Source organism: Schistocerca gregaria, chromosome 1 (assembly GCF_023897955.1).
Source record: "Schistocerca gregaria isolate iqSchGreg1 chromosome 1, iqSchGreg1.2, whole genome shotgun sequence".
Classification (NCBI taxonomy): Eukaryota; Metazoa; Arthropoda; class Insecta; order Orthoptera; family Acrididae; genus Schistocerca; species Schistocerca gregaria.
This window is the reverse complement of record NC_064920.1, coordinates 499,493,623-499,506,296: the sequence shown is the minus strand read 5'-3', so window position 1 is coordinate 499,506,296 and position 12,674 is coordinate 499,493,623. Positions and strand designations below refer to the sequence as shown.

The following is a 12,674-nucleotide window of genomic DNA, read 5'->3' as shown; positions in this document are numbered from 1 at the left end:
TTGAAAGATCGCCATCCCCGAACTGCTCTTTAGTGTAGGCCTGTGTTGTGATAGTGCCACAAAAACAACAAATGGTGCAAGCTCCCTCCATGAAAAACACCACCCCACCGTAACACCACCGCCTCCGAATTGTACTGTTGGCGCTACACACACTGGCAGAAGGCGTTCACTGGACATGCACCATACCTGCACCCTGCCATCGAATCGCCACATTGTGTAACGTGATTCGTCAATCCACACAACGTTTTTACACTGTTCAATCGTCCAATATTTACGCTCCTTACAGCGGGCGTCGTTTGGCATTTACCGGCGTGATGTGTGGCTTATAAGCAGCCGCTCGACCATGAAATCCAAGTTTTCTCGCCTCCCGCCTAACTGTCCCGATACCGCTTGGAATTCCTGTGTGATGGCCTGGTTAGATGTCTGCCTGTTACACGTTACGACCCTCTTCAGCTGTCAGCGGTCTGTGTCAGTCAACAGACGTAGTCGGCCTGTATGCTTTTGTGCTGTACGTGTCCCTTCACGTTTTCACTTCACTATCACATGGGAAACAGTGGGCATGGGGATGTTTAGGAGTGTGGAAATCTAGCGTACATACGTATGACGCAAGTGACACCCAGTCACCTAACCAAGTACGAAGTCCGTGAGTTCCGCGGAGCGCCCCATTCTGCTCTCTCACGATGTCTAACGACTACCGAGGTCGTTCATATGGAGTACCTGGCAGTTAGTGACTGCACAATGCACCTAATACGAAAAACGTATGTTTTTGGGGGTGTCCGGATACTGTTGATCACACAGTGTATATTAAGCGTGAACGCTCGTCCACTAGAAAAACACTTCCGGACGTTAACGCATGACAAAGGCACTATATACTCTGAGGATTTTGGGTGAATGAATCTGAGTGTATTTACGTAACGAGAATATTTGTGTGTAGATATTTCCGGTGATGAAGCCATGTACCTTCCAAATGCGTTAAACTAGTTCCTTTACATTACATGTGACTGATTCTGCGTTTTAACTTTCAAATCTTTCCATATCTCTGTAACCCATGCTATTATTGGCTTCATTGTACAGAAGTACAGGGATATTTGTTTCGTTATCCCGTTCTCATTCATTCGATAGAGGTGTCCAGAGGAGATTAACCATCAGTTTGCCATTATTTCTGATATTTTCTGAGTGTTTTGGTATGTATGTTATTACTTCTAACTAAGCGTAGTTTGTTTGCAGCCATTGTTTTTTTTCTCGACTAACCCGTCTTCCAAGTCCTGTCTCGCTTGCAGTTCATGTTTAAGTATTCATATGTATACATTCTGATCTAATCACTTTGGTACAGTGCTTTAGTTTTGTGCTTCTCAACATGCGTTTCGTGTTGCAGTGTTTTAGTTACACAATCTCCACATTACTAATTCCTATATCTACCGAAATTTTTCGTTCTTTTCCTAGTTCTTCCTGCTACATTGTTTTTCAAGGAAATTTTTAATTTGTTATTAGAAATACCGGATTGCTTGGACTACAGTCTCCCCGTAAGAGCCCAACTCAATGGATGAGAACGCTAAACTGATGGAGTGGAACCACCTCAGAAGTACCTGCATCCATTGATTATTTTGATCATGTTGAGGTTAATGATTAACTAAAACCACCTCAGCTGAATTATTACACTTTTAGTTACCTGAAGATGTTCTACAAACGGCTGTAGCACAATATATATATATATATATATATATATATATATATATATATATATATATATATATATATATATATATATATATATATATATATTAGTTACACAGCTGAGGTGGTTTTCATTAATCCTTTGATCATGGTGGAACGAAATTTTTACTACCACAATTTTCCTGACAAAGGAGGAAGACCGTCACAAACAGTTCTAAATACATATAACACTTAAGACAGAGTGGTGTGTATTCATCTTCACGTGTAAATGTTTGTTAACCCATTCTTTTTGACAACAAGACCGACCCACATTCCTTTTCTTACTGAAGTCTTCGAAGCAGAACTCAGTGAAAATCTTTTGCTGCTGGTCAGACAAATTTCCGATAGTAACAGCCTCTGCAAAACAACAGTCAAAACAAATTAAAAAAATACAAAAGAATATTTCGTTGCAACCGTTCCCCTAGAAATAGATGTTGAGAGCTGGTAGAATTGTGGACACAAAAAAGTAACGGATTTGCCTTTAGCGAGTTATCATTAGGCTAGCACTTTCCACGAAGCGGAGGTGCGCATTTAAGCTCTCAAGTTGGGAGGAAATTGCGACCTATTCAGTATTATTCTCTTTAGTAATTGCCCTGTGATCAGCTCTGTGGTTGCAGTTCCGTCTGAAAAGCCATTAACATAGGTCTGTTATTAGCTAGTAACGCCAAGAATAAGCATCAAGTCCGGAAAATTGTGAGCGCACTCCTGGAGAAAGCAGTTTCCCGGTTAGCATTCCGCGGGTGCGGCCAATCACGGCAGGGTCACGCTTTCTGCGCCCCCATCGCGTGCGGAAAACGCGATGTGGAAAGAAAAGCACTCGTCAGCCTGGCGCTGGGCGCTACTGACAAGCTACAACTACGTGCCGTTCCGGGACTCGAACCCGGAACTTCGGGAGTCACAGTCCAATGCGTTCATTTGGCAACAAAATTAGTTCATCACTCAGTTCATGTTCTATTACTAAAACGTGATAAATTGTAATGGAACTGAGTTTTTTCAGCGTAAAATCCAAGAAATTCACCTGCCAAATGTGCAGAACGAATCCGATCTCCTTATCTAGCGGGATAGTGCAGTGGTTAGCACAGTGGAATCGCCTTCGGGAGGACGACGTTTATAACACGCATCCGACCACCCGGACTTAGGTTTTCGTTGATTTGCCTAACTCGCTTAGGGCAAATGCTGGGATGGTTACTTTGGAAGGGCACGTCCGATTTCCTTCTCCATCCTTCCAAAAAATGAGCTGGTGCTCCGTCTCCTATGACGCACACTAGCAAAGTGTCGAAAGTTGTTCAGGGAAATTTTCTGAGTACTTCGGTATAAGAGGCCTTTTAGTATCAGAGACCCATGGGCTCCAGTGGTTCGCTACAGAGTAGTAATGTAAATATTATTCGGTTTGATACCCCTATTACCTTGTTTCTTTGGCAATACCTTAACAATACTGTAAACGCTTCTAATATGCTATCACCAAGAGATACAAAACAAGAACACAGCGTACGGTTGCTGCTGGGTGATCTTCTACAGATGCAAAGATACTGTAATACACTCAAACCAGAAGAACTACGTACCACGAAGCACTTATCCGAATGCGATGAAATCTGGTAGGTGTGTTGTGATGTACATTTACAGACAAACAAATGATTACAGTTTCAGAAAAACTGGATGATTAATTCAAGAGAAAGACCTTCACAAAGTTAGCAAGTCAGCAATATGTTGGTTTACCTCTGGCCTTTACGAAAGCTGTTATTCGGCGCGCTAAATTCTATCCAGTCGGCGGGTTTTTTATTTTATTTTTATTTTACTTATATATATAACCCGCCACGAATTCTTCTCCTGTGCTAACCTCTTTATCTTAGAGTACCAATTGTAGCCTACGTCCTCAATTTTTTACCGAACGTATTCCAATATCCGTCTTCCTCTACAGTTTTTGCCCTCTACAGCTCCCTCTAGTACCATGGAAGGCAGCCCTGATGTCTCAACAGATGTCCTATCAATTTGTCCCTTCTCCATGTCAGTGTTTTCCACATATTCCTTTCCTCCCTGATTCTGCTCAGAACCTCCACATTCCTTACCTTATCAGTCCATCTAATTTTCAACATTCGTCTATAGCAGCACTCTCAAATGCTTCGATTTTCCTGTTCTGGTTTTCCCACCGTCTATGTTTCGCTACCATACAACGCTGTGCTCCAAACGTACATTCTAAGAAATTTCTTCCTCAAATTAAGGCCTATGTTTGATACTAGTAGACTTCTTTTGACCAGGAATTACCTTTTTTTCAGTGCTAGTTTGCTTTTGGCGTCCTCCTTCCTCCTTCCTCCGTCCTTCAATGACTGGCGCAGTAGATAGTCAAAATCCTGAGCTGGTTGGAGGGCCCCGCCTCTAATGCTCCAAACGTTCTCAATTTGGGAGAGATCCGGCGTCCTTGATTTTTTTTCTTCTTGGAACATATGTTAAGATTTCTTATTGTGTCACGATCGATTTCGGGGCTACCAGCCCCATCCTTAGACACAATTTTTCCACTCTCAAGTTATCTTACGACTTCGTAGCAGCTTTCATCAGATTGGAACATTTAAATATACTGAAGTATGGCTGCAGCGAGAACACCTCGGCACTGCGTTGCTGCAACTGTCTTCTGTGGAATTCAGTGAACTAAAAAAAGGGTTGCATATCGACCAACTCTTCATCAGCAAATCTATCCATACTACTGCGTAACACAATTAACGCGAAACTGACATTGCAGGAGAAACAAACGCGAAGCAGACCTGAGCAATATTGAATATACGTTTGAGAGCGGAAAGTACAACGTCCATTACTGCTGTCAGTAGCAAGTATCGTGTGTGAATGTAATAAGTTTGCTTCCAACACACCGTCGAAATGTTTTCATTGCAACACAACTACAAAGATAACGAAAGGTTTTTCTCTGTAACGAACCACTCTGGTCCCCGGGTTACTTATACTACAATCCAAAATACCCGCATACGATTTCCGAAGTTTTGTTGGAGGAGTTCGGCTGGAACTTGTACAATGTTAATTTCATTGAGAGAGAGAAACGTCTTACATCATGCCAACAATTTTCTTTAAAAAGGTGATAGTGAGGGTACGGTAACAGATGAGTAGTTGAAATTGACAAAGCGAAATGGCTACGTTCATTAACAACAAAGCATTATTATCTGCTGTCTGACTGTCAGGCCTTCTTGCCGAGACATTTTATCAGGGGTTTGATGCTACACTGAGCGCAGTATGGATAATTATTCCTTCTCGTGCACTAAGAGAATCGCTCGCTGATTTCTTTACCTGCCCGCAATTAGTATCGCCAGAAGCTATGCCATCATACGGTTTCTGTAATAGAAAATACAGCTGTTAGCAATGCTTGCACGGTAATAATGGTTGATCTGTAGCTAAATGATTCTTTTCGTATTCCGTATCAGAATGAGTCGTGCACATCAGCTGTGGAATATATTGCTAGAAAAGGTACATTCCCGGGCGATTTGCTTTCTCCAAAAGGAACTAGAATGAGTAGGCCTCTCCACGCCGTGTTTAGCACTGTTAACCCTAATCTGTGAGAACTGTGGACCATATTGTGTTTAACAAAAGGCTGAAGAAGAATATTGGCAACGACAAGTAACAGAAACACGTGACTAAGTGTAGCAATTGCCTGTGATTACCAGCGAACGACTGTTCTAGGTCAAGGTTTAAGAACCGTATAAAGCTGATGTTTAGGAAACGTATAAGGCTAAGCTGTTTGTCCCTGCCGGACACAGAAGGCGAAGGACTGGAAGCTCATCAAACAGATATGATCTTCCGCAGCCTTCTGCCGGGACCATTTAGCTGATTGCGCCGCCGTTTCAGTAAACGATAGGGAGGTTTGTTGTCCCTTCTCCAATTACATCGGCTTTGAGCGAAGGTTGCGAGCCAATCATTATATTAGTATACGTAAGCAACGTATGATGTCAGATCCAGTACGAAACGCTTTGAAGAAAACGATGGACAAACAAAGATACTTCGCTCTTAGCATTTTGACAAATGTGCCTCTATCCGAAGTAGTGAACAGGCAACATTTTATTTCTAAAATATTTATTTTGACAGTCTCAGCTGCAGTTTTCTACGCAAGACTTGAGGAATGTTTAATACAGTAACTGAACATAGCTTTCGGAGTGACTTATCAAATTTTTCTTTATACTCATATACATCTACATGGATACTCTGCAAATCACATTTAAGTGCCTGGCAGAGGATTCATCGATCCACCGCCAGAATTCTCTTTTATTCCAATTCTCATATAGCACACGGAATGAACGAACATCTATATCTTTCCGTACGAGCTCTGATTTCCCTTATTTTATTGTGGTGCTTGTTTCTCCCTTTGTAGGTCGGTGTCAAAAAAATATTTTCGCAGTCGGAGGAGAAAGTTGGTGATTGGAATTTCGTGAGAAGATTCCGTCGCAACGAAAAAGGACTTTCTTTTAATGATGTCCAGCCCAAATCCTGTATCATTTCAGTGACACTCTCTCCCATATTTCGCGAAAATACAAAACGTGCTGAAGTTCTTTCAACTATTTCGATGTACTCCGTCAGTCCTATCTGGTAACGATTCCAAACCGTGCAGCAGTATTCTAAAAGAGGACGGACAAGAGTAGTGTAGGCAGTCCGCTTCAGAAGATCTGTTACATTTTCTATGTGTCCTGTCAATAAAACACAGTCTGTTGTTAGCCTTCCCCACAACATTTTCTGTGTTCCTTCCAATTTAAGTTGCTCGTAATTGTAATTCCTAGGTATTTAGTTGAAATTACGGCCTTTAGATTTGATCGTGTAACCGAAGTTAAACGAATTCCCTTTTGCACTCATGTGGATGGCCTCACGCTTCTCGTCATATAGGATCAACTGCCACTTTTCGCACCATTCAGATATTTCTTCTAAATCTTTTCGCAATTTGTTTTGACCTTCTGATGACTTTATTAGTTGATAAACGACAGCGTCATCTGCAAACAACCTAAGACGGTTGCTCAGATTGTTCCCCAAATCGTTTACAAAGATAAGAAACAGCAAAGGGCCTATAACACTTCTGTTTTAATCGATCACTTTCCGTCAATGGCTACGTTTCTGACAGGAAATCACAAATCCAGTCACATACCTGAGACGATATTCCATAAGCAAGCAATTTCACTATAAGCCGCTTCTGTGGTACAGTGTCAAAAGACTTCCGGAAATACAGAAATACTGAATCGATCTGAATTCCCTTGTCAATAGCATTCAATACTTCATGCGAATAAAGAACGTGTTGTGTTTCACAAGAACGATGTTTTCTAAATTCATGTTGACTGTGTGTCAATAGACCGTTTTCTTCGAGGTAATTCATAATGTTCGAACACAATGTATGTTTCAAAATCCTGCTGCGTATCGACTTTAATGAAATAGGCCTGTAATTAAGTGGATTACTCCTACTACCTTTCGTGAATATTGCTCTGACTTCTGCAACTTTCCAGTCTTTGGGTACGGATCTTTCGTCGAGAGAACGGTTGTATATGATTGTTAAGTATGGAGCTAATGCATCAGCATACTCTGAAAGGTACCTAATTGGTATACCGTCTGGACCAGAAAACTTTCCCGCGTCCGGCTGATTTAGGTTTTCCGTGATTTCCCTAAATCGCTCCAGGCAGATGCCGGGATGGTTTCTTTGAAAGGGCACGGCCGACTTCCTTCCCCGTCGTTCCCTAATTCAATAAGACCGATGACCTCGCTTTTGGTCTCTTCCCCCAAACAACCCAACCCCAACCCAGAAGACTTGCTTTTAATAAGTGATTTAAGTTGCTTCACTACTCCGAGGATATTTACTTCTACGTTACTAATGTTGTCAGCTGTTCTTGATTCGAATTCTGCAATATTTACTTCGTCTTCCTCTGTGAAGGCATTTCGGCAGGCTGTGTTTAGTAACTCTGCTGTGGCAGCACTGTTTTCGATATTATCTCCTCCATTGCTATCGCGCAGAGAAGGAATTGATTGCTTCTTACTGCTAACACACTTCACATATCATCAGAATCTCTTTTGATTTTCTGCCGGTTTCGAGACATTGTCATTGTGGAAACTGTTACAAGCATTTCGCATTGAAGTCCGCGCTAAATTTCGAGCTTCTGTAAAAGATCGCCAGTCTTGGGGATTTTGCGTCTGTTTAAATTTGGCATGTTTGTTTCGTTGTTTCTGCTAAAGTGTTCTGACCCTTTTTGTGTACCAAGGAATCCAATTACTCTTGACACTGATGCGGCATTGGGATAACTCGGAGCCTGCACAATGCAATATCCAGCCCATCTTTTTCCAGCTGCTGTGGAATATCGTTGAAATATCCACTACATTATTTCGTGATATAAACAGCCCGATGTATAAAAGCCTAAGAAGGATTCTAGAAATCACGCAATGTTGTCTTCTATACGGGCGTATCTAATTATTTGACTTATTTGGATAGTTATTCTTTGATCGGGAGTGCTGTTTAAAATTTTTCCGAAATATTTAGTCTTTTTTGTAACTTGTTTTAATGACTTAATGATTTCAGATCTAAAAGAAAAGAAAGCACAGACAAATGTTTATTTAACTAGATAACCTATACTGAAAATATTTAATGTTTGACATGCCTCAAATTTTACTTGAATAAAAAGGTAACGTGAATTGAGATGTTTAAAATTTATATTTATAAATGATGACACATTAGAGTTTCAAATATGACGCACTACAATTTATTCCTGACGTTCAACTTACATGCGAAAGCGACGTGTGAAAATTTGCACCTGACCAGGACTCGAATCCGGATTTCGGGCCTAACGCGAGCAGTCGTCTTACCATTTCGGCTGTCCGAGCACGATCCCCGGACTGACCCAAATTTCCGCATGTCACACACCTATTTATTTTTGCTTATACATTACTAAGTCATTTAGCCACACTTGCACATCTCGTGAATGAAGCAAGGAAAGCAATGAATATATTGACCCCTACAAAAAATTACGGGGAGGTGTGAGTAGGACTTGCACACCGAGGTTCCGTACAAACTATACAGATAGTTCATTCATTCGGGCAATCGAGAATCTCTAAGATTTGTGCCCGTTATCGATACTGATACTGGCAAGGTATCGGTGCCGGGAATTCCAACGCTTTAGAGAATGTTTTATTTTTAAGTTTTACGTGTGCCACTTACCGGTAGATGACAATGACGTCATTTTAATTTTCACAGAGATGATTGACGAATTCTTCATAGTTCAGCCAATTTACCACGAAATACTTATACATTATACTCGTAAAGTTTTCTATAAATTAGTCTGGTATTAAGGTAAAGCATATCAAAATCTGTACATTTGCTCCCCAGATTAGCCCGGACATACAGAAAGTAGCGAGTTGCAGACTTCAGTTTGTACAGGGTGTAACGGGTACAAGGGCAAATATTTCTGTTGGTGACTGAGGACAGCCGCGAGGGATTAGCCGAGCGGTCTAGGCGCTGCAGTCATGGACTGTGCGGCTGGTCCCGGCGGAGGTTCGAGTCCTCCCTCTGGCACGGGTGTGGGTGTGTGTGTTTGTCCTTAGGATAGCTTAGGTTAAGTAATGTGTAAGCTTAGGGATAGATGACATTAGCAGTTAAGTCCCGTAAGATTCTACACACATTTGAACTTTTTTTTTTTTTTTTTACTGAGAACGGGGCACTGAACAAAATTACATCAGCATTTACGTCATTTGCAGAAAAATAGTTATAAGTATTACATGTCGTATGTGTTTAGGTAGCACTTCCAAATACATCGGACAAGAGAATGCCGTTAATGCTGACTTTCCCCTGGACAGCAGATCTGGTATTGAAGTGTGGGGGCGTGGACGAAAAACGGTTAGTCTATACTGGCAGGTGTAGACTACTCAGTTACGGCCGTGCAGAAAACAACAGGTCGTAAAGTTTGTGATGTGTTCGTCGGAGGCCGGCCGGAGTGGCCGTGCTTTTCTAGGCGCTACAGTCTGGAACCGCGAGGCCGCTACGGTCGCATGTTCGAATCCTGCCTCGGGCATGGATGTGTGTGATGTCTTTAGGTTAGTTAGGTTTAAGTAGTTCTAACTTCTAGGGGACTGATGACCACAGAAGTTGAGTCCCATAGTGCTCATAGCCATTTTTTTGTTCGTCGGAACACAGTTCAGAGAAAAAACAGCCAGGACACTGATATGTGTATATATTAAGGAACCACCACAAAAATATCTACACTTATTCCTGTTAAACATATGTAGGGAGAGATAAGATTTAATAAAATATTTTTTATTTAGTTAAACATGACTAGGACTTACTTCTTTTTTTTTCATTGAGAAAGTTTTTGAGTGTAAAAATATTTGACATAAATGGCCGTATCATTTAATACCATTGACCTATAAGCTTACATTTTTTACATCCCAAGGGACCATAGACCTTAGTATGTGGCATTAATTTCATCATGATACTGTTCTCCATTCCTGAGAAAGACGGATCTTAACAGTCGCACAGATAAACGGACAGGCGGACAACATAGTGATGATCTCATAAGTGTTCCTATTTCACCATTTGAGGTACGGAACCCTAAAAAGCAACAGAAAACCATTTGATCCCAGTTACATAGTTTTCAGGAAGGGGAAACTTTGTACCAGTTCATTAATTACTGTTTCCCAAGTGTCCGGGTAGTTAAACAGAGGAGGGCGATAGCAGAGGGCCTGGGTGGCAGGCACAAGTACTCACAAGGTTCCGCGGAGCGCGTTCAGGGCGTAGTCGTAGGCGCTCGTCCTGCCGGGCCTGTCCAGCACCAGGGCGCAGTCGCCGTCCGCCACAAACTGCGTGTTCACCGCACCGCTCCACGTCACCAGCAGCGCCAACACCAGTGGAGGCCAACTGCAACACGAGAAACATATCATGTTTACGGAAGAATAGGCTTGTACACAACTCCAAGTTGTCATAAGTATACGTGCGGAACATTTGAAATGGAATGATCATATAAAATTAATTGTTGGTAAGGCGGGTACCAGGTTGAGATTCATTGGGAGAGTCCTTAGAAAATGTAGTCCATCAACAAAGGAGGTGGCTTACAAAACACTCCTTCGATTTATACTTGAGTATTGCTCATCAGTGTGGGATCCGTACCAGATCGGGTTGACGGAGGGGATAGAGAAGATCCAAAGAAGAGCGGCGCGTTTCGTCACAGGGTTATTTGGTAAGCGTGATAGCGCTACGGAGATGTTTAGCAAACTCAACTGGCAGACTCTGCAAGAGAGGCGCTCTGCATCGCGGTGTAGCTTGCTCGCCAGGTTTCGAGAGGGTGTGGTTCTGGATGAGGTATCGAATATACTGCTTCCCCCTACTTATACCTCCCGTGGAGATCACGAATGTAAAATTAGAGAGATTCGAGCGCGCACGGAGGCTTTCAGACAGTCGTTCTTCCCGCGAACCATATGCGACTGGAACAGAAAAGGGGGGTAATGACATTGGCACGTAAAGTGCCCTCCGCCACACACGTTGCAGAGTATGAATGTAGATGTAGATGTAGATAATACAAAAGTACATGAAAGTGAGTTTTCTGTTAACAATAATCTCCGCATGATATACCTCAAACTTTAAGATTCGACGATGACACTGTAATTGTGTTAGAGACAGTAGAAGACTTGGAAGAGCAGTTGAACGGAATGGACAGTGTCTTGAAAGGAGGATATAAGATGAACATCAACAAAAGCAAAACGAAGATAATGGAATGTAGTCGAGTTAACTCGGGTGATGCTGAGGGAATTAGATTAGGAAATGAAACACTTAAAGTAGTAAAGGAGATTTGCTATTTGGGAAGCAAAATAACTGATGATGGTCGAAGTAGAGAGGATATAAAATGTAGACTGGCAATGGCAAGGAAAGCGTTTCTGAAGAAAAGAAATTTGTTAACATCGAGTATAGATTTAAGTGTCAGGAAGTCGTTCCTGAAAGTATTTGTGTGGAGTGTAGCCATGTATAGAAGTGAAACATGGACGATAAATAGTTTGGACAGGAAGAGAATAGAAGCTTTCGAAATGTGATGCTACAGAATAATGCTGAAGTTTAGATGGGTAGATCACATAACTAATGAGGAGGTATTGAATAGAATTGGGGAAAGAGGAGTTTGTGGCACAACATGACAAGAAGAAGAGATCGTTTGGTAGGACACGTTCTGAGGCATCAAGGGATCACCAATTAAGTATTGGAGGGCAGCGTGGAGGGTAAAAATCGTAGAGGGAGACCAAAACATAAATACACTATGGATTTTCAGAAGGATGTAGGATGCAGTAGGTACTGGGAGATGAAGAAGCTTGCACAGGATAGATTAGTATGGAGAGCTGCAGACTCAGGACTGAAGACAACAACAACAACATGCCTCATGATCAGCCTTTCTTAAATGTAAACTGAAATTATATTTCGAAACAAAACATAATAGGCACTTGACTTCTCTTGGGAGCAGGTTGACGTAATTTCACAGCTTTTCATTGAACACTACCAAGTTTTTTAATCCTTAGAGACTACAAAAATGGATGTATGTGTGTGTGTATGTTCCACACCTCCTCCTAAATCACTGGACTGGATTCCAACCACACTTGGTACACGCATCCCTTACCGTCAGGTAACAATCGCTGTGGGAGTAAGAACCATCTACGTTTCATAGTTCATGAGATACGACGTCGTAGACATTGAGAGGGGTGAAAAAAATACCGCATCATGCATAAAGTTTGAGTACACTTATTTTTTACTACTAGTACACTCGTACAATACATTCGACTTACGGAAATCCCTGACGCCTCGCAGCGCTTTTGACTGTTTTCAGCTCCAAAGTACAAACGGCTGTAGTCGGATAGAGTAGGCATCTGCAGAGCTATGAGGAGGCGTTGCCCTAGATACGGTTACACAAACGCGCGAAGCAGCTCCGGCCAGCCTACTAGAAGTATCGTTCATCACAAGGTTCCAAGTTAAATAA

At 41.9% G+C, this 12,674-nt stretch overlaps 1 protein-coding gene across 1 annotated transcript in view; it reads right to left on the bottom strand.

The window, feature by feature from the left end:
• LOC126353995 (chorion peroxidase-like) overlaps nt 1–12,674 on the bottom strand; it is a 222,827-nt gene that overhangs the window by 105,089 nt on the left and 105,064 nt on the right. The window contains exon 2 of the mRNA XM_050003304.1: nt 10,430–10,579. Within this exon, the coding sequence (XP_049859261.1) occupies nt 10,430–10,579 (150 nt within the window). The remainder of the gene's footprint in view (nt 1–10,429; nt 10,580–12,674) is intronic.